The 23,275-nt window shown below is 44.5% G+C and overlaps 1 protein-coding gene across 1 annotated transcript in view; it reads left to right on the top strand.

The window, feature by feature from the left end:
• The first annotated feature begins 261 nt into the window (after window positions 1-261).
• LOC149449025 (HAUS augmin-like complex subunit 3) overlaps window positions 262-23,275 on the top strand; it is a 28,696-nt gene continuing 5,682 nt past the window's right edge. The window contains exons 1-4 of the mRNA XM_089693907.1: window positions 262-276; window positions 1,012-1,905; window positions 3,036-3,463; window positions 11,339-11,555. Coding sequence (XP_089550033.1) covers window positions 262-276; window positions 1,012-1,905; window positions 3,036-3,463; window positions 11,339-11,555 — 1,554 coding nt within the window. The remainder of the gene's footprint in view (window positions 277-1,011; window positions 1,906-3,035; window positions 3,464-11,338; window positions 11,556-23,275) is intronic.

Below are 23,275 nucleotides of genomic sequence, written 5' to 3' on the forward strand. Positions count from 1 at the left end.
GTAAGCAGAACAGCGAAGGAGTGAGAATCGGCCACAGCCGGCAATATAACCTGATAGGGGTTCTATCCCTTACACACTCTATCCAAAACAACAAAAAAAAAAGTTTTGGTTGGACGTACATACATATAACTTTTACATGTTAACAAAGGAGTCTGTTTGTCATGGCAAATATACTGACCCAAACTGGTGGTGATAAAATAGTAAGATATCAGTTTTTACTCTTTCCAGGAACTCTTAATCAGCCGTCTCTGGTGGTATACAATGGCCAAACATTTAGTAAGTACTCTATATAATTATTAATTTATTGCCTCATATTATGTTTTTAAACTGTTAATTACAAATTTACCAAGCTGTTCATTTAGAACACTGGGTTCATGTCATGTACAAACAGCAGTTACCTACAGCTCCAGAATTTTTCATTCACTGTCATTGGAAGCTGATGAAATGTGATTTGACATGGTCTGCTATATGTTCCACACCATTACCCTCGTTCCCTCTTATTTAGGAAACATGAGAATGTGAAATGAGAAACATGGGAGTAGCCATTACCTAACGCCCCTACAAATGACTAGCTGCCTGGCTGTCCCACTTCAATAAATTGTACCAGCAACAGGAATGTCACAAACCAAGATGCAAAATATCTTCCTTTATTAAAATGGCCAGCAGGAACAAGTCCTATTCTGACATGTTCTGGGCTAGGCACAGCACAGACCTGGCTATTTTAATAAAGGGATTATTTTTCATCTTGGTGTGTGACATTCCTGTTGCTGGTACAATGGATTGCTTCTGTGAAGACAAATCATGCCAGCACCAGAGTTTGGAGCCTGATCTTGCCAGGAGGATATTTGCCACTGACTTCAATATGTTGTATCCTTGACCCAATGGCTCAGGGTGCTAAAGCCAACATATCTGCATGATAGTTAAGCAACTAGAATTTTTATAAGGAGGTCAGCATTGGCAGCCCACTGTATTTTCCTCATATAAAGCTACCATGTTTATTCCTTTTTCTAGAGTGTGCCCCCAACTAGGCTCTCTCGGCAACGATCTTCTTGTTTTCTTCTGGACTCTCCCCGTGTCGTAGGCTCAGATTTTGTTGAGATGCTCCGTACTATCGGATACCCTGGAGCACAGGATCTTAAGGGGGAGGATTTTGATTGGCTCTGTGAAGGCAGTGAAGAGGTAAAGGTCTTCCTAAGCTGGCTTTGTAGTGCTGTGGATCAGAACAATGTTTTAACCAGTGAGCAATTGGAGGCTTACGATGCCCTTCTAGACTCCGGACAACCACTTCTAGAAGCAGATGAGCTCCAGAACCTCTGCAAAGGGGCAAATGAAGCTGAAGGAGACTGGGAAATGGAAGATACAAAGAGCCTGGAAGAACTAGAAGCAGAGTTACAGAACTTGCGAGCTCTCAAAGCTCACAGACTGCAATTCCGCAACAAGTTGGAGTCTTTGGGGTTAACATTTCTCCACAATCGCTTGTGCTTGGAGAAAGTGGAGAGGCAAGAAGAGAAGAATCTGAGTAACATCAAGGAAGAACTTTCAACCCTGAACTCACGGTGCAATGCGGCCTTGGTTAGGCTACAAGAAATGGTAAAAGAGCTTGGAGTCTACTATCACACTGCCCCATCTTCCCCGAATATCTTGCTTTCTTCTCTTGACTTAGATGGCTACATAAGACTTGAAGAAACATGCTGGGAACAGGTGGAGGAAAATGCCAAGGCAGTGTTGCCTATGAAGGAGGAAGATCTGGAGAAAGAAAGGAATGCTCAGATAGAGATGGAAAAAGAAAGCAAGAGAGTTCAAATGGCATGGTCCTCCCAGAAAATACAGCTAAGCATTGCACTTGCTACCCTCAGTGGTAATAAGGAGGCATTAAACTGGCTGGATAGGAATGCAGGAGAGCAGGTAAGGGATAAGAATATTTTTAAGGAAAATCTAAACTATTAATCACATTTTGCACATTCCATTTTGTCTTCGCAATACATTTTAGGTTCCAAGCTGCATTATATAAAACGTAAAGCCAAAGCATGTTAGCAGGGATTCCCCACAGACAGCAGAATGCAAACAAAACAAGTGCCGGTTAAAAAAAGATTAAAAAATAACAATCCCTAACAGGCAGTCTGGGTCTGGTATGGATTTTGAGGGGAACCTCAAGCCAAAACTTTTTTTTTTAAATGACACGGGGTCCCCCCAAAATCTATACCAGACCCTTAAGTCTGGTATTGATTTTGGGGGGACCTCATGCCATTTTTTTAAATTTTGGCTTGGGGGTCCCCTTTTTCTGAGCATGCAGCCCTGCAGGCCAGGAAAAGAGTGGGACAAGCGAGTGCCCCTTCCCCCTTCTGAGCCATACTATGCCACATGCCCTCAACATGTGGGGATGCTTTGTGGGAGAGAGGCTCCCCCCCCCCCCCCCCAAAAAAAAACCCACCCTTTTCCCCATATTGATGAGGACAAGGTCCTCTTCCACACAAACCTGGACAGTGGTTGTGGGGGTGCAGGGGGGTGACTTATCAGAATCTGGAACCCCCCTTTAATAAGGGGCGCCCTGCATTCCACCCCTACTTCTCATGTTAATTAGTATGGGGTGCATAAAATTTCCTGGTTGTGCTAAGTTGGTATATGATGTAATGGTATTTACAGAATTGGTTCTTTATAATATTGAAAAAATCAGTGAGTCCAGCTTTGAGAGATCAACACTTTTTGACCTTGAGGAAGGGGGGTGAAAACTTAATCTAGCATGGCGAGCAAGTAATTTAAACTCCCAATCCTTCCCAAAACTGAAATATCTGCTTTGGATGGTGATATCCTTTAAATGGGATATAAGAAAATGTAACTTTCTTTTAAAAGGCTATTGAACATAAGACTCTTATGTAACTGATCATCATTTTCCAGTTCACAGCTGGCTACTTGTCTAGTCATCCCATAATTTTATATAAATTACAAAAATCCCATATTCTGTTTAGGAGTTTTGACATTTACACATTTTTTTTAATGTTGTTCATACACCTTTCACTCAATTGCCCCTTTGTCAGATTTGGGATCCTCTGCGTTTGCCTTTGCTGGAGAGAGAAGTTCAGACACTAGAGGCGGAGATGGAAAGTTTACAGACACAAAGACTAGCTCCGCTAGTCTGTGAGGATTCAATGGGGCTATGCCTACCTGCCCACCATGGCTGGCTTCAAACAGAGAGACAGAGATTGGCAAGGATAGGCCAACACCAACCTCTAGTGATGGAGGCAATACTCTCTCAGTTGTCTCGTCTACAGCTGGTAGAATTTGGCCTACAGGATGAGAAGAGGGAACATCGCCAAACTGAGAAGGACCTTCAGGCGTTTAAGATAAAGATGGGCAACCTGTCTGGTGAACTTGGGAGGAGAACACTTGGGCCAAGAGAACTACGGGGCACACCTCAATGGCTGCCACCAATACGAGTTGACAGCAAAGATCACACAGCAGTCAGGTGAGATTGTAAGGAAAGAACATTTCTATGTAAAAGCTTCCAACGTTCTTTAATGCATATTATCAGTTTTTCCCTGCTGAAAAATCAGACAAACCACTAAATTCATAGTTGAAATGCATACATGGTACACTGTTTTTCTTACTGTTTTTTGTAGATCAGTTTAGCCATGATAAAAATATGATACAAAATATCAGGTTCTAGGCTTGCTTTAAAAGCATTTTACACTTTGAAAAACGTTTGTTGTTTTCAACCACTTGCCCTCCAGAGGATTTACCCCCCCCCCTTCGCTCTTGTGATACGGCGCTGTGTTACTTTAACTGACAATTGCGTGGTCATGAAACACTGTACATAAATGAAATTTGTCATTTTATTCTCCCAAATAGAGCTTTCTTTCAGTGGTATTTGATCACCTCTGTGTTTTTTATTTTTTGCAAAATAAACAAAAAAAGGCCGACAATTTTGAAAAAAAAACTATATATTTGACTTTTTGCTATAAAACATATGCAAGAAAAATATTTACAAAAAATCTCTAATTTCTTCATAAATTTAGGGCAAATTTCTGCATGTAGTATTCTGCTACATGTCTTTGCTAAAAAAAAATCACAATAATTGTATATTAATTGGTTTACGTGAAAGTTATAGCGTCTACAAATGGTGGTGTATATATACTTTGTTTTGTTTTTTTTTTTTATACTAGTAATGGCGGCGATCAGCGACTTATAGCAGGACTGCGGTGGGCATTCTGACACTGGGTGGGAACTAACTGCCACTGACATCCCCAGTGAAACTAAGGATAGGATCACATCTCTGCGCTTTGCATTTTGCGCGGGCACAAGAGCCCATTCATTTGAATGGACTCCCGTGCCCCGGTACACGCAGAGAAGAAGTTCCTGCACTGTTTTGGAAAATGCAGCCCACAAGGGAACTTCAGTTCCTAGTACGGTTGCGATTTCCAGTGTGAACGGCGTGCCAATACAGATGTGAACCAGGGGTAATACAGTGAGCAGTGCTAATAAAAAGCGCTGACACTGTACTAATGGCACTGGGCAGGAAGGTATGGTGTGTGTTTTTTACACTGTGTGCTGTGTTTTACTTTAGAGACATGCTGCTTTGTATCTCTCTGCTGTGCAGAGAGATACAAAGCAGCATTTCCATTCTGCAATGTGTTTACCGTATTTTTCGCTCCATAAGACGCACCTGACCATAAGACGCACCTAGGTTTTAGAGGCAGAAAACAGGAAAAAAAAATTCTGAACTAATGGACTGCAGACATAGTACAGGAGATGACCAGAGACTGCGGACATAGTACAGGAGATGACCAGAGACTGCGGACATAGTACAGGAGATGACCAGAGACTGCGAACATAATACAGGAGATGACCAGAGACTGCGGACATAGTACAGGAGATGACCAGAGACTGTGGACACAGTTCAGGGGATGACCAGAGACTGTGGACACAGTACAGGAGATGACCAGAGACTGCGGACACAGTGCAGGGGATGACCAGAGACTGGGGACACAGTACAGGGATGACCAGAGACTGGGGACACAGTACAGGGATGACCAGAGACTGGGGACACAGTACAGGGATGACCAGAGACTGGGGACACAGTACAGGGATGACCAGAGACTGGGGACACAGTACAGGGATGACCAGAGACTGGGGACACAGTACAGGGATGACCAGAGACTGGGGACACAGTACAGGGATGACCAGAGACTGGGGACACAGTACAGGGATGACCAGAGACTGGGGACACAGTACAGGGATGACCAGAGACTGCGGACACAGTACAGGGATGACCAGAGACTGTGGATAGTACAGGGGATGACTGCTGACCTTTGGGGAGGGGGGGGAGCGGGTACCTGAATTTGACAGATACCCGCTCCCACTTCCGCGGAGTTGTTCTTTCATCTTACCTGTTCCTCTATCCAGCCGCGCGCTGTCTTCCCGGCTTCTGTAATGGCGCTCGGCATCACAGTCGGGTGCCCAGTGCGCATGAGCGAGAAGCACTTGCGCTTTGTGATTGGTCCGGCGGCTTCTAGGATCTGTCATGTGTCCCAGGTGCCGCCTTACCATTCACAAAAAGCACCGCTTCCTGCGCATGCGCACTTGGCACCCGACTGTCATGCCCACACTACAGAAGCCGGGAAGACCGCGCCGCTGGATAGAGGAACAGGTAAGATGAAAGAACAACTCCACGGAAGTGGGAGCGGGTATCTGTCAAATTCAGGTACACGCTCCCCCCCCCCTCCCCAAAGGTCAGCAGTCATCTCTATAAGGTCCCACTGTAGAGCTGAGCGGCCGGCCCGGTATTCTGACACGGCGGCGGCAGTGGAAATACCGGACCGGCCGCTCCATATTCGCTCCATAAGACGCACTGACATTTTCCCCCCTTTTTTGGGGGGAAAAAAGTGCGTCTTATGGTGCGAAAAATACGGTAATTACTTGTGAGCCACTTATTTTAAAGACGTATCAAGGTTCACTGACATTAATCACATCCTCATTCAATGTGCATAACAAAAAAAGAAAAAAACGAATAAATGTCGCGCTCCCACATCTGTGTTAATTACACAATAACTGTGTACCAACTCTAATTTAAATATTATTAATTAATGCATAATTAATGTGAATCATTTAAAACAAAAATCCAAAAATTTCCACTCTCTAAAATAGATAAAATAATATCTCCTGTGTATTACAGTATTATTCAAACAGTGATCTCAAAATGAATTATTTATGCTAAATATCAAAATTCTAATCCAGTGCATATAGTCAGAATAACAAACAGATTAATCTTCTGTATTGTATACCATAAATAAAATTGTAAACAAAACTTCTTAAAGTGCTATTATGTCAAATATAAGCAATACACAAAAACTCTGTGAATAAATATAAAAGTGATAGTCCCAAAAAAATGTGATGTGCTCCAAAAGAGTGAAATGGTGAATTTCTGTGACTTCTTCTTAAGATTTTTCTATGCGCTCACCTCCCTGTAAGCCTAGTAAATAGGCTTGCTACGCTTTTTGTTCACAATGGGAACATATGTGGTATCGTCAATTGGATAATGAATGGATATCCCTCCAGATCTTCTCAGTAATCTCCTCCTTATATGTCAGTATCCCTGTTGGGATCTCTCTCTCCTTCCAATACTGCTTTCTCCTCCTCCCTTATCCTTGGTTATCCTTCATGGTATATTATTATAAAGAGACAAAGAGGAATATAGTGCCTTATCCTTTTTAAGTAATCTTTATTAGGTGCCAGGTAATGCACTTACATTTAATAAAAGACAATGTGTGCTTGATAAAAATCCACTGCTGTGCGCTGCACACAGTCTATACTCGCCGTCCACCGGGTGAGTAGTGACATCGTAGTCCCTCATGCATTTCCATTCTGACAGTGGAGAGACCTGTGTTGTTTACACAGGTCTCTTCCCTGTCAGCTTTTCCGGCGATTACCAAGAACTGGCCAGGAATCGCCAGCCGGGACCCGGTGATTGATATCCCCAACACATGTCCCCTACCTGGAAATGCAAATCACATGTGTATATATAGCAGCCGTTCTTTATGTTCTGTTTTATTTTATTCTGTTCTTTTTATCTTCTCTTCTTTTCTGTTTTACTCTTTTGTATTCCATCCGATTCTTTTCTATTCTCCCTCCCTCCTAGATTGTAAGCTCCAAGGAGCAGGGCCCTCAAACCCCTTGTGTATTTTATTGTATTGTTACTGTACTGTCTCATGTATTGTCTCCCATTGTAATGTACAGGGCTGAGCAAACTGTTGGTGCTATATAAATGTTGTGTAATAATAATAATATTCTGTTCTATTCTATCCCTTTTATTCTCTATTCTATTTTATTCTGTTCTATTCTATTATTTTCAAATCCATTCTGTTCTATTCATTTTCTGTTCTATTTTATTTTCTTTTTTTCTATTCTATTGTGTTTCTATACTTTCTTTTTTGATTTTCTATTCTGTTTCTTTATGTTCTGTTCTTTTATCATCTATTCTGTTCGACTCTTCTTTTCTAGCCTATTTTTTTTCTATTCTGTTCCTTCCTATTCTATCCCTTTTTACTTTCTATTCTATTTTATTCTATTCTTGTTTTTGATTTTGTTTTCTAACTCGATTCGAATTTCGGACATAATTTCATTCCATTATTTCAGATTAGTTTAAATTCGTTACTGTTGTATTTGGGAAATTTTGAATACAGCCAAATCTCTGAATAATGAAACATTTGTCTAAATTTTGATTCAGAACAAAATTAACTGCACATATCTATAGTCTAATAGGACACAATAACTACTTTTTTTTTCTGCTACCATTAAGTAACATTTAGAGGTCTTGTCCCTCCTCCAGTCTGTGACTAGACAGTGAAAGAAGCAGCATACTGATAAGTTGATCTTTTTGTTGTCCTATTAGCATGTTCCCTGTTAGCTCAAGAGCATTACAGCACAGTTAAATAGCTGCTTGTGCTGCTTCTTCTTCTACTGGTCTGGGCTCTGCTATACAGGCACCACAAGAGGTTAGCACCAGGTAAGATTCAAATTCTTATATCGTTTAAATTCAAACATGTACAATTAGTGATATAATAATGAATACAGAACCAGTGCTCATCAGTGTACATCAATGCCACATATCCGTGCGCATCAATAGCACATATCAGTGTCCATCAAAGTTGCCTTTCAGCACCAAATATCAGTGCTGTCTATGAGTGCCAGTTAGTGCCGCCCATCAGTGCTGCCTATCAATGTTCGTCAGTGCAGCCTAACCGTTCCAGTCAGTGCCATATGAGTGCTGCCTATCAATGTCCATCAGTGCCGCCTATCAATGCCCAACAGTGCAGCCTCATTAGCGCACATCAGTCAAGGAGAAAAATTACTTCTTTACAAAATTTTATAACAGAAACTAATAAAAAAAACTTTTTTTTTTTCAAAGTTTTCAGTAGTTTTTAGTTTGTTTAGCAAAAAATAAAAACCCAGTGGTGATTAAATACCACCAATAAAAAGCTCTATCTGTCTCAAAAAAATGATAAAAATTTTGTTTGGGTACAATGTTGCATGACTGCGCAATTGTCATTCAAAGTGCAAAAGCACTAAAAGCTGAAAATTGGCCTGGGTAGGAGGGGGTAAAATTGCCCGGTAGGCAAGTGGTTAAGGAATATTACTCCTTCCTCCCCCTCCTTTCAGAAAAAAATAAAATAAAATTGGGAATATTGAGGGGTTAAGTATCTTTTCTTGGGATGAGCAATCCAAGCTTCTGCCTTTCCCATCTAGAAAACAATGACATCTCCAGCTGCCCAAAGCCTTCTGGGAAACTCACATCACACATCCCATGAGGCTTCAGGGGAAGGTAGGGGAGGGTCTCAAACACTGCATGCACCCCTGGGTGTCATCAGGGGGCTTTGCCTGGAGAAACCCAGGAGAGGAAGCTGCCCCCTGATGATGTGAGCAAAAAGATGGCAGAGCTAGACCCAGTGTGCAGTGGCCTTTTGGAGGACTTTATGCTGGATTCACTGGGCGTGTTAGTATGTGTTTGGAAGATAACCCTGGAAAGTAAGAGGAGACCGAAAGGGAAAAAAAATCACACAGTGGGGTGAATTTCCTTTTCATGGTCCTGCAATATTCCACTCTGCTGGTTCTGAATGTGACTACTGGTCTACTCTGCATGCTAGTCTCCTGACCAATCTTGCTGCTGCTCTTCTCATCAACGTCTTGACTTGTAGCCATGTCATCCAGATGGGACACAGCCCCAGGTTGAAGGAAGGAGCTCTTGAGGACTTGCCGTTCATACATCAGTTTTTAAAAAGCAGCTACAGATTGCGTACTGGGAGAGTCACTATTGTTTTTGATTTTTCTTTTTTTTTTTTTTGGCTAAAGTTCCACTTTAAAGTCTTGTTTGGCTTTTTCTCATGTGTCACTTTAGCACTTACAGTTTATTGAAGTTTTTGGAGCCGTGTTTGTACTTTTTAATTGTTTGTCTCAATGGTTTACATTCTTGTTCACCTTACATTGTTTTGATTATTTTTTGTTTGAATTTCCTATTATGCTGAGAAGCATTTTCCTCTGGCTCCACGCTGACCGGCCTGTACTCCTGAGAATGGCCCTTAGACTGCACATTAAAATGTGTGATGTTGGCTTCCAATTGTTCTGCTAATGGCTATTTCAGTCCACTTTGGTTCCTCTTTGTTCCTTTGTGGTCAGGTTTGACTCTAGAAAGCTCGGAAGTGTTTCCGTATTACTGCTTTGTCTTGACATAGTAGATTGTTGTGTTTTTTTTTTTTATCATCAAGCTAATAAAATTTTTCAATAAACCTTTTTGTTTTAATTTTTACTTGCATACCTTATATAGACCCAGTGATGTCTTCAGTGGGTGTCTGTACTTTGTCATGCAGGCAGATCAGGATGGTGAGAGGATTCAATAGGGTGCTGCACAGAGCTTCTTGAAAACATCACAGCACCCTGCCTCTGTACTCCCAATAACAACCCTCATCCGTGATGCAAGCAATGGGCTGGCTCTTGGTAGGACCAATCAATGAAAGGTATAGACCAAGCACAGTTAGACTGAGGAGGAAACTGCTAGATAGGGTTTCTCAGCCAGGGTTCCTCCAGAGGTTGCTAGGGGTTCCTTGAGTGATGAGCAATTTCTGCCTCTCTGATAGTTTCCCACTGACACTATTGATCTTTTTGGTTATCTGTTATGGGGTAATTCTTCCCAATGACAAGTATAAGGAGCATTCTTCCCCTTGAGTTGTAGATATAGTAATATTAGCAGGGGTTCCCTGAGACTGGAAAGGTATTTCAAAGGTTCCTCTATGTTGAAAAGGTTGAGAGAGGCTGTGCAAGATGAAGTTGGATGTCCTCCAGGCAGGAAATGAGGCGGGCTCTATCAGACTTGCTTATAAAGCACATTGTGAGAAGCTCCCAGTGTGCAGTGAAATCAGAGTAAGTAATTTCAGTACAAGAGGGGAGTCTGTACAGCTTTTAGTATATATAAAACCAATCTTGTTACTTTTTTTTTTTTTTTTTTTAAAGCTGTTTCAGCTTGGAAGACTGACTTTTTTTTCAGTATTTGTCCTGGTACTACCATTGATGGCAAATCCAAAATGCTACTGATGTTCTGGTGACAAGTGGAGATTTTCCCACACTTTGAGGAAATCTCCTTTCATTTCTGTTATGCCTTCAAGGTAATGAGTGAAAGGAAGCCTCCCTGAAGACCATAGACCAATAAATAATAAAGACTTGGCTGTGGTTTTAACCATTCCCTATTCATCCATAAATAAGAAAATACCTTAATACTACAACAGAACAAGAAAAACAAGTTTCCCATATAGTTTCTACATCAAAAATGTTTTTATTGGCTCCAGTAAAGTCTAGGTAAAGCCAAGAATTTTAGTGGTGTTTTCTTTGATGAAGGGGGAAGAGTTAGGACTTCTGTATTGTGGTTTTTGTCCCTGTTACTTGGGTGCAAGTTCCCTATTTGTCCTTTGTTACCATTGCCATTTTGGCTGAAAAACAGTAAACCCAAAGTTTAGTCGTCACCAGATCAAGAATAGTGGAGGGGAAGTCTTCCAATGAGGAAACTTGTTCTGTTGACATCTGAGATTACGCTCACTTTCGGTATTTCATATCACTTCCAGTTGAGTCAACAGGACATAAAGGGATATGTTCCCAATGTGACAGATAGCAAAAATAAAACCAGGCTTACCATTCCCTAATACAAACCTAGGACAACAATTTTGGCTTTACAAATAAGTTTGGATTCTTTTCTTTCTTTTTTCTTTCTGCCCCTGGTTTCTGATCTTGTGTTGTGTCCTCATCATCTTTCTCTTTGACTTTTTCTGTATTTTTCTTCTCTTTGATATTTTCTCACTAGGCTCTCAATGATGTTGGAGAACCCATCACAGCAAAAAGAGCTTTTTCCAAAGTATGAAGCCCTCCAACGCCAAGCTAGTGCTATTCTTCAGGAGCTGACAGCATTAAGTAGCATCTACCATGGTCCTCTTCCGCAGACCACCAGCTTGGAACATGACTGTGAAGAGCTTCACCAGTGTTTGTGCCGTGGTACACGGAACTTGCAGCTTCGAGACCCAGTAAGTACTTCCCTTACAACGGCATTATTTCATCTGTATTGAGAGGCCATATAGCATTTAAGACCAACCTAAAATACTTTAAAGCAGGTCCAACCCCTGAATGGACAACCTTGAATCCTATATTTTTCGCTGGGCACTGCACTGTTTACTCCATAATGCTACTGCATTTTCCTCAGCTTTTTTTTTTTATATCCATGTTCAGTGCTTTATTGCAAGATCACCGCATATTATTATTTCAACCACTTGAGGAACAGCATGTTACACTCACTTTTAGTCCAGGCCATTTTTCAGTTTTCAGCACTGTGATAGTTTGAGTGACAATTACTGTCATGCAACACTGTACCCGAATAATTGTATGTGTTTTTTTTATTTTAAACAGATAAAGCTTTGTTTTGGTGGTATTTCATAGCCACTCTGGGGGAGACTTACTAAAACTGGTGCACACAGAATCTGATGCAGATGTGCATGATATAAATGTGTATAGTGTTGTGCTGCTCAAATAACACAAATAAAAACACTAAGACAAAAAACACCTGTGTGCATTAAACGTGAAAGTCCAAATGAAAAGTCGAAAGGAATAAAAAGAAACAACTCTTCAGAAAATCTTGGTGGAAAGGACTATATATCTACTGGACAGTGAGCCCGCAATCCTAGTGCTGTAAATCTTTAAGAGAAATACACTGCCACGTATGTGAGCATATGGTAAGGATGGACCCTCACCTTCATATATTGACCCATATGAGAAACAGGTCAATGGGACATCTCCCCTCCTAGTGGGGGTAATGTAGTAATCTCTTCTGTGCAAAATCCTCCCCTTATACATGGCCACTGTGTCCTCCAACAAGCCCTCTGAACGATCATGCTGATTCTGAAAATGGAACTTAACAACCATATAGAGTGACCAGAGTGCAGCACATCTGCTAAAAGCTCATAAAAATTTATTGAAATACACTCACATGGTAACAGTACAACAACCACAGTATATAGGTAGTGGTAAAGCTGTATATTGTGGCTCCTACTGAACTGTTGGCTCTGACGTCACCCAAGCTCCTCCCCACGCATATCGTCACACATCACGTAACTCCATAATTTTATAATTCTTTTTGGGCTTCCCCCAAGGGCTTGGGTGATTTTGCACAGAAGGGATTACTACATTACCCCCACTAGGAGGGGAGATGTCCCATTGACCTGTTTCTCATATGTGTCCATATATGAAGGTGAGGGTCCATCTTTACCAGTATGAGAGGGTTAAAACATGGAGCTTGGTAATGGTGCACTAGACACAATAACTGACTGAAGCCATTGTTTACATTGTGCAGTGCTGTGATTGGTCACAGTAATCATGTGGTACAGAGCCACTCTCATAGGCTCTGTACCTCCTATTTTTTAGCTGAACAATGCAATTGCAGTACTGTGTTTGTGCATGAGAGGGCACACATGAGCAACACAGAAATAATTATTATGCTTTATTTGCTTTATTTATTGCACATGTTACTGTAAAAAAAAATACAAAAGCTGCCACTGCATTCCCTCACCATTGCCCCAACATACACACTGCCTTGACATGTTGGCACATACTCAGTTGAGAATTGTGTATGTTATTGGGCAAGGCTAACGCACATAAATAGGATGGGTTAATCAGGTCAGCTCTGTGATAAAACAGGACAGGCAGCCATCAAAGATAAGGGTTAATATATACACCCAGAGAAAACCTTTATCACATACTGTATGTTTGCAGTGATTACAGCAGAAAAAAATTTGTATAAATGCAGATCAGTATATAGATCAGGGGTAATGAATTAACATTCAAAGAGGTCCAATTGCTAACATTTTTCTTCCAGCCGAGGTCCGACTCTCTCTGTTCAAGTAAAAGAAAAAAGAACCACCTTACATAAGGTGTCCCCATTAGAGTACCTCTTAGTTCAGTTTCTCCCATCAGAGTACCCCCTTATATCAGGTGTCCCCATCAGAGTGCCCCCATATATTAGGTGTCACTATACATGAGTTTCCCCCATGAGTGTGCCCCCATACATCAGATTACCCCATCAGAGTGCCCCCATACATCAGATTACCCCCTGAGTGTGCCCCCATACATCAGATTACCCCATCTGAGTGCCCCCATACATCAGATTACCCCATGAGTGTGCCCCCATACATCAGATTACCCCATGAGTGTGCCCCCATACATCAGATTACCCCATGAGTGTGCCCCCATACATCAGATTACCCCATGAGTGTGCCCCCATACATCAGATTACCCCATGAGTGTGCCCCCATACATCAGATTACCCCATCAGAGCGCCCCCATACATCAGATTACCCCATCAGAGCGCCCCCATACATCAGATTACCCCATCAGAGCGCCCCCATACATCAGATTACCCCATCAGAGCGCCCCCATACATCAGATTACCCCATCAGAGCGCCCCCATACATCAGATTACCCCATCAGAGCGCCCCCATACATCAGATTACCCCTTCAGAGCGCCCCCATACATCAGATTACCCCTTTAGAGCGCCCCCATACATCAGATTACCCCATCAGAGCGCCCCTATACATCAGATTACCCCATGAGTGTGCCCCCATACATCAGATTACCCCATCAGAGTGCCTCCCATACATCAGATTACCCCATCAGAGCGCCCCCATACATCAGATTACCCCATCAGAGTGCCTCCATACATCAGATTACCCCATCAGAGTGCCCCCATACATCAGATTTACCCCATCAGAGTCTCACGATAGATCAGTAGATTCGATTAGAGCCATGTGGGGGACGGGAGCTGGGAGGAGAAGCATGCTGCATGGGGCAGAGCACACACATGAAAAAAACGGAAATCCTAACTACCATTGACTGCAGTTTAGTAAGGATCCAGCAGAGCAGAATGGTGGGCTGTTGGTCTGGACTGGGCCTTCAGTAGGTGTGGATCCAGACCGCAGTTCACCATGTAGTGAAGGCTGATATAGATCATGTGCACATAAATAAATCTCCATCAGTGAAAAGATACACTCATAATGTGCGAACAATATAATATAAATACAAACCGTGACCAAACTAAAAAAGTGATGCCCAAAAAGTCTCTAACAAGTTCATCCAAGTGCACTGCAGCAGTGTGATGTCAGAGTTTAGACTCCGCCCAGGAGTCTCAGCCCTGATGTCACGTTGCTGCCTTGAATTCTAAGCAGTGGCTCCTAATGTGAGATCTATATGAGATTTTGATTAGCTTTGGATGCTTTGTTGTGCTTGTGGCATGTTTTAAATAAAATGACTACACTATGGATCTGTTTGAGCTTTATTGATGCAACTTATCCCGGTCTGAAAACTGTTATGGGAGGACAGACCGTTCCATCTGTCAGAGGTTGTGGCATGGATTGCAAGCTACTCTGAGCAATCAGGCTGTTGTTGCTGTGCGTTTTGCAGTTCCAATTTCTTTTGAGTGTGAAATTCACCAGGGGGATTTGTAAGACCATACACTGGAAGATGGGCTCTAGATTGGATACGGTGGTGGATGTCACAGCATATTTAGATTTTCTGCACCTAAATGAGCTTGTTATAAAGACTTTTTTGCATTACTGTATTAGTTTGATCACCGTTTGTATATTGTTTGCACATTATGATTGTGTATGTTTTCACTGGATGTTTATTTCTTCATATGCACACTGTTTATACTGATCCACATTTATAATAATCAAATGCTGCAGGCCAGGGGTGCTCAACATTTTGAAGAACAAGGGTCACTTAAGTGATTTGGTAACCGGTCGCAGGCCACAATAAAATGAAATGGTTCAGAATTATGATTTTTTTTTTATTTTCCTCCTGCAGCTGCTGGGAGAGATAGGAGGAGAAGCCGGCTTTTAGCAGTTGGAGGAGCAAAATGGAGAGGACCGATTCTTGTATATGCTGCCCCTCCTGTCCAAGTGTAAAACGGAATGTGACAGGGAGGCCACACGGGCCCCCCTGGAGCATGGGGCAGGTCACCATTGAGACCACTGATGCTACACCAGTGGTTGGGGGTGTGTGGTAAAAACACATCTCAACTATAGGTTTTTACTGCCCCTCAAGATGCAAATGTAAACTAGCCCTTACTGTCCTGAGCCCCCTATAAGGCTGCTTTCACACTGATGAGCTACGGTGCACCTGTGGATTTCCTTCGGGTTACCTGCCATTTTCCATAGACTTTTATTATATCTTGCGGGTCTGGTGCACTTTCTGAGGGTACACCAAAACTCTTGCATTCAGGGACCCACAAGATATAATTTAAGTGAGCTACCCTGGTTTTAGGTCAAGGGCCACATCAGAGGGCTCCGAGGGACACAGGTTGAGCACCCCTGCTGTAGGCGCTGCAAACACAAGTTATAACTTATATACTGTAAATTTGATTATAGAGAAATGTATTTTTCAAAAACAAAAAAAATGGATCATGCATCTGTGCATAAAGCAACTTGAACATTTAAAGGAGATGTGTTTAAAGATATAACAAAATCTATTTTAAAAGGGGGAAAAAAGAAAAGACGACAATTTTGTGTACCATTTTTACATTGGTATTTTAGCTGTTCAAAAAAAAAAATTGAAAACACAGAAATAGTAGCACAAGCAAATGTAGACATACATTTTTTTAAAATTACCTGTCATTTTCTTCTTTTTGTTTTCAGATTTTTTTCTTTTTTTGAGGGTTTTTAGACAATAGGAAATAATGGTGACTTAAAAACTTTAACTACTTGTAAATGCTTGTATTACTGTCTTATCCCCCCCACCCCCCTCCCACCACCTTTTTTTTTTTTTTATAAATAAAACATATTGAAAAAACTCAAACGACACACCCCGAAACAAGCAAGAAAAAAAGTGAAAGCAAACAGATTTTTTATTACACACATTCTACAATTTGTAATGTATTGTTTTTTATTTTTTAAGTTTTTTGAAACTTTTTTTTTTTTATTTTTTTAACATAAGCCAGTTCTGATTGCCCTGACCTCACCTGACCTCAAAAGCCTAAATGGATGCACAACATCCAACCAGGTCAGTTGAGGACTTGGTAATTGTGAATGGCTTATTATGTGTAATAACAAAAGCCATGTAGTTGTAATATTTATAAACAGTGATAATGCTTCTTTGATTGGAGTCTAAAATAAGGCAAACCATATATAGATGATCTTATTGTATACAGAAATAGACATCAACTTTTGTAACTGAGAGTTTACACAGGCTGCTGGCCAAAATAAAATGATTCTGCTAACCATTAGAGGTCACACTACAACACTTCCAATACAGAACGTCTTGCAGTGCATTGAAAATAAATAAGGTAGACACTTTTTTTTTTTTTTTTTTAGCCCTTGTAAGTGTTACGTGCCCATTATAGCTGAATTGGCATGCTCACCACTATACATATTGATGTACAGTTGTGCTCATAAATTTACATACCCTGCAGAAATCATGAAATTTTGGCATTGATATTGAAAATATGACTGATCATGCCAGAAAAACCTTTTTTATTTAGGGATAGTGATCATATGAACCAATGTATTGTCACATAGTTTGGATCCTTTTTAAATTATGATTGCAGAAATCACCCAAATGGCCATGATCAAAAGTTTTCATCCCCTGGAATGTTTGGCCTTGGTACAGACACACAAGGTGACACACAGGTTGAAAAGCTGAAACTAAGGTTAATTTCCCACATCTGTGGCTGTCAGGGATCTCCTCGATCCCCGCCGCGATGGTCCCGGCGCAGGCGCAGTGCACTGCCCTGTGCAGGGACACGGGCACTAGGTCCGGGCCGGCCGCGGCGTTCGAGTTCGCGCATGCGCAGTAGAAGCCGTGGCCGCCCGCTGGGCACCAATGGCAGCGCAGGGCGGGATATTTAAATGGCCCTGAGCTGTCATTCAGTGCCTTCTGGTCCTACCTGTATCCTGCGAATCTGAACCTGTTCCTAGTAAGTTATTTGACCCGGATTGCTCTTGACCTGCTGATTTCTCCTGCCCAGACCCTTGCTTTGCCTGACCTCTCTTCTGAATGCCCCTCATTAGATCTGACCTGCTGTTGCTGACCTGGCGTGTGACCCGACGATTCTCTGTCCGCTCCCTTGTACCATACCGTCCTCTACGTTACCAACTCGGCCCGTCTGACTTCGCACTTGCTCAGCCATCCATCCATCCCATCGGGGTCACCCGACCTCCTCACATCTGGCTCTCCCTGGTTGGAGCCCCTGGCGAACACCCCTACCACTGACAGGTGTGCTCAGTAGTTGCGACCTGGTCTCGGGGTACTCCAAGTCCATCCCCACCATCAGGGGCTCTGGTGAACAAGTACCCTGGGGCTTAGACTCCGCGCTCTGGGCAGGCCTGACCGGTGGAATGCTAGTGGTGCCGCTAGGCGGTCCCTCACAGTACCAGAAGGCCATGACTGAGCCTCGAGGAGGACCCTCACCGATGGAGGAAATTTGCAGACACTTGGCTACCCTGACGCAAGCTGTAAACGTGTTACAGGACAGATGTTTGCAGATTGAGAACCGGTTCCAGGCCTGCACCGTATCTGTTCCTGTTTCACAAGCCCCGGCTCCTGCACCCCCGGTCGCAGCAGCCCATGAGCCAGCTCCCGGGCCTTCCGCATCACTCCCTGTGGCGGAACCCCGAGTACCCTTACCCGAGCGCTTCCACGGGGATCGCACACGCTTCCGGTCATTCCGTGACTCCTGCCTGCTCTATTTTGAACTGCAACCATGGACCTTTCTGACAGAATCAGTGAAGGTGGGGTTTATCTCCCTGTTGCAGGGTGAACCCCAAGACTGGGCCCACCGACTAAGGGGAAACAATGATCCACATCTTGTTTCGGTTGACAATTTTTTTAACGCTATGGCCATCTTATACGATGATCCACAACGGGCAGCCTCGGCCGAGGCCACATTATACGCACTCCGACAAGGTCGGCGAGCGGCAGAGGAATACGCCTCTGACTTTAGGCGTTGGATGGGGGACACTCGCTGGAACGAGTTTGCGCTTTTGCACCAGTTCTGTATGGGCCTATCAGAGGCTCTGAAAGACGAGCTCGTCCGGGTGGAGGTGCCCGAGACATTAGAGGACTTGATTGCACTAACCATTAAAATTGACCGTAGACTACGGGAGCGCAGTTTGGAGAAGTCTGGTCAAGGCTGCGGAAATACCTGGGGGTCATTCTAAGGATCCAGTCAAGCTACTAGGCCAAACATCCAGAACCTGCCGTCTGAGGATGCTCCCGAACCCATGCAGCTAGACCTGGCACGGCCTAAACTACTGCCAGAGGAACACCAGCGCAGACGCTCCCAGAACCTGTGTCTCTACTGCGGTGAAGCTGGTCACATGGTACGTTCCTGCCCGCAGAAACTGAGTAAGTTCACCTCGTCTTCCTTATCTATTGGCAATATGAATCCGTCCCAATACTTAGTTGTGCCCCTCTCCTTTCAGCTTTCAGAAAGGACTGTGGAGGTGACGGCCATAGTTGATTCGGGGGCATGCAGCTGTTTTGTGGATATCAATTTTGCTCACCGGCAGGGTATCCCCCTCCATCCAAAGGAGAAGGGGTTTCACATCTTTTTGGCCGATGGTTCCCGGATAAAATCAGGGGTGGTTAACCAGGAGACCCCTTCCATTGTTACTTCCATCGCCGGCCAGCACCGGGAGCTCCTCCGCCTGGATGCTATTGCATCACCCCTTTTCCCAGTCATTCTGGGGCTCCCATGGTTGCGGGCCCATAACCCCCAAATTGACTGGGAAACTGGGGTTATCTCATTCCCTTCCCCATACTGTCGGGAACTTTGCCGAACTTCAGGCCCGGAGGTCCCCCAGGTCCTCCTGTGCTCTGAAGGGGATGCCAGCTTAAAACAAGTGATTCCTGCAGCCTATCATGAGTTTCTTGATGTGTTCAGTAAACGGGGAGCAGATACTCTACCCCCCCACCGCCCGTATGACTGTCCTGTTGACCTGTTACCTGGTTCAGAAATTCCCTTTGGTCGAATTTTTCCCCTTTCTGAGCTCGAATTAGGGGCCCTGAAGGGACTATATTGAGGACAGCCTCCGGAAGGGATTCATCCGTCCCTCCACTTCTCCAGCAGGTGCAGGGATCTTTTTTGTGGAAAAAAAGGACAAGACCTTGAGGCCGTGTATTGACTACCGGGAACTGAATAGGGTCACAGTCAAAAATCGTTACCCGCTACCATTGGTACCGGAATTATTCCAGAGTTTAAAGGCTGCAGTAGTGTTTACCAAGCTGGATTTAAGGGGAGCCTACAACTTGGTTCGCATAAGGGAGGGGGATGAGTGGAAAACAGCCTTCCGCACCCGTTTTGGCCATTTCGAATACCTGGTCATGCCTTTCGGGTTGTGCAATGCACCGGCCACCTTCCAGCACTTCGTAAACGACATCTTTAGGGACTTCCTGGATATCTTTGTCATCGTCTACTTAGACGACATTTTGATTTTTTCATCCTCCCTGGGGGAGCACAGTGTACATGTAGCAAGGGTGTTGGGGCGGTTGCAGCAGCATGGGTTGTACGCTAAAGCAGAGAAATGTTGCTTTGAACAGTCTAGCATTACATTTCTGGGCCTGATTATCTCCACCGCGGGGGTCGCAATGGACCCTCAGAAAGTCTCTGCGATCCTAGATTGGCCTGAACCCACGGACAGGAAAAGCGTGCAACGATTTATCGGGTTCGCAAACTTCTACCAGAAGTTCATCAAGAACTTCTCGGGTCTGGTCTCCCCCATCACTCAGTTAACCAAGCTTGGGACCCGATTCAGATGGACTCCAGAGGCACAGGAAGCTTTTGAAGCATTAAAGAGGTTATTCACCTCGGCACCCATTCTGGGTCACCCTGACGCCTCCCTGCCCTACATCTTAGAGGTAGATGCGTCCGAGAACACGGTTGGTTCCATTCTTTCCCAACGAAAGGGCGCCAAGGAATTACTCCACCCGGTAGCATTTTTCTCACGGAAACTTACCCCTGCAGAGAAGAATTACAACATTGGCGATCGAGAACTACTGGCTATCAAGACAGCATTAGAGGAATGGAGGTACCTGCTGGAAGGTGCCTCACACCCCATCCTGATATTCACAGACCACAAGAACCTGGAATACCTGAGGACCGCCAAACGTTTGCGCCCACGACAAGTGAGATGGGCATTGTTTTTCTCAAGATTCCATTTCCACATCACGTACAGGCCGGGATCAAAAAACACGAAACCAGACGCGTTGTCACGCATGTACGAGGACGCCAAGGAGATCCCAGTACCTGACACTATTCTGCCTGCAGGAAACTTCTTGGCCCTCCAGACGAACCTTCGCTCCAAGATAATGGAGCATCCACAGCCATGTCTACCCCCGATGGGGCGCCCCTCCAGAACAAGGGGGGACTCCTATGGAGGGAGGACCGGATTGTGGTGCCGGAGGAAGCCCGAACCCTAGTCTTGGGACATTGCCACGACCACCCGATGGCAGGACATTTTGGCCCAGTCAAGACCCTGGAACTTCTCCGACGTTCCTTCTGGTGGCCAGACATGGCCAAGGATTGTAAGAACTACGTGGGCTCCTGTGTCATCTGCCAAAGGAACAAGCCTTCAAGAAATAAGGCTTGGGGTCTGCTACGTCCATTACCCATTCCTGAACGGCCTTGGCAGAAGATCTCAATGGACTTCATAGTCGAGCTTCCACCTTCACTAGACCACACAGCAATTCTCGTGGTCGTGGACCGTTTATCCAAAATGGCCCATTTCGTACCATTACGGAAGACTCCATCGGCAGCCGAGACGTCGCAAGTTTTCATTCGAGAGGTTGTAAGACTGCATGGGGTCCCTGAAGACATCGTCTCGGACCGAGGGGTTCAATTTACCTCGAGATTCTGGAGGGCATTGTGCAAAGCCCTGGATATCAAACTATCCCTTTCCTCGGCATTTCACCCTCAGACTAATGGACAGACCGAAAGGACCCATCAGACCCTGGAGCAATACTTGCGATGTTACACATCATTTACTCAGGACGACTGGGTGCCACTTCTCCCTTTGGCGGAATTCGCGTACAACAACACTTGCCATTCAGCAACAGGGCAGTCCCCGTTCTTCTCCAACTATGGGTTTCACCCTGTCTTCCTCCCGGATTTGGTCCCGGAATGCCCAGTTCCAGCAACACAGGATGCACTAACTTTTTTCTCTTCAAACAATAAGAAACTACAGGAAGCCATCAGTCAGGCCCAAGAAGACTACAAAAAGGCTTTTAACAGGAAACGAAGAGGAGATCTGGTGTTGTGGCCCGGAGAGAAGGTTTTGCTGGCTACATCTAACTTGAAGATGCTCTGCCCTTCGAAGAAGTTGGGACCTAAATTTATAGGCCCCTTTTGCATTAAGCGGATGGTCAATGAAGTGGCCTATGAACTTGTTCTCCCTGAGACACTCAAGATCCACCCAGTCTTCCACGTGTCCCTGCTGAAGCCGGTAGTCCCAGATGCCTTCCCGGAACGAGAATCCAGGCCCCCGGAGGCCATAACAGTCGAAGAGGAAGAATAATTTGAGGTTGAAACGATCCTGAAGTGCCGAAGAAGGGGGGGCCAGACCCAATTTCTTATCAGATGGAAGGGCTACGGCCCTGAGGACAATTCTTGGGAACCAGCCCATAATGTCCATGCACCCAGACTTGTCCGGAGGTTTCTTTGTGACCACCCGTGGTGGAGAGATCGGGTGGGCATCTGGAGGTTGCCCGTAGGGGGGGGGCAATGTCAGGGATCTCCTCGATCCCCGCCGCGATGGTCCCGGCGCAGGCGCAGTGCACTGCCCTGTGCAGGGACACGGGCACTAGGTCCGGGCCGGCCGCGGCGTTCGAGTTCGCGCATGCGCAGTAGAAGCCGCGGCCGCCCGCTGGGCACCAATGGCAGCGCAGGGCGGGATATTTAAATGGCCCTGAGCTGTCATTCAGTGCCTTCTGGTCCTACCTGTATCCTGCGAATCTGAACCTGTTCCTAGTAAGTTATTTGACCCGGATTGCTCTTGACCTGCTGATTTCTCCTGCCCAGACCTTTGCTTTGCCTGACCTCTCTTCTGAATGCCCCTCATTAGATCTGACCTGCTGTTGCTGACCTGGCGTGTGACCCGACGATTCTCTGTCCGCTCCCTTGTACCATACCGTCCTCTACGTTACCAACTCGGCCCGTCTGACTTCGCACTTGCTTATCCATCCATCATCCCATCGGGGTCACCCGACCTCCTCACATCTGGCTCTCCCTGGTTGGAGCCCCTGGCGAACACCCCTACCACTGACAGGTGTGCTCAGTAGTTGCAACCTGGTCTCGGGGTACTCCAAGTCCATCCCCACCATCAGGGGCTCTGGTTTACAAGTACCCTGGGGCTTAGACTCCGCGCTCTGGGCACGCCTGACCGGTGGAGTGCTAGTGGTGCCGCTAGGCGGTCCCTCACAGTGGCTTTTTATATTGTAATTAGTGTCCATGTATAAACAGTCAATGAGTTTGTTAGCTATCACGTGGATGCACGGAGTAGGCTAGATACTGAGCCATGGGGAGCAGAAATGGAACTTTTATCAAGATGGAAAAGGATATAAAAAGATATCCAAAGCCTTGCATATGCCAGTCAGTGCTGTTCAATCCATAATTAAGAACTGGATATTCAGGGATCTCTTGATACCAAGCCAAGGTCAAGTGGACCAAGAGAGATTGCAGCCACAACTGCCAGAAGATTTGTTCAGGAT

Source organism: Staurois parvus, unplaced genomic scaffold (genome assembly GCF_062004578.1).
Source record: "Staurois parvus isolate SC_StPar_1 unplaced genomic scaffold, SC_StPar_1.0 ptg000640l, whole genome shotgun sequence".
NCBI lineage: Eukaryota > Metazoa > Chordata > Amphibia > Anura > Ranidae > Staurois > Staurois parvus.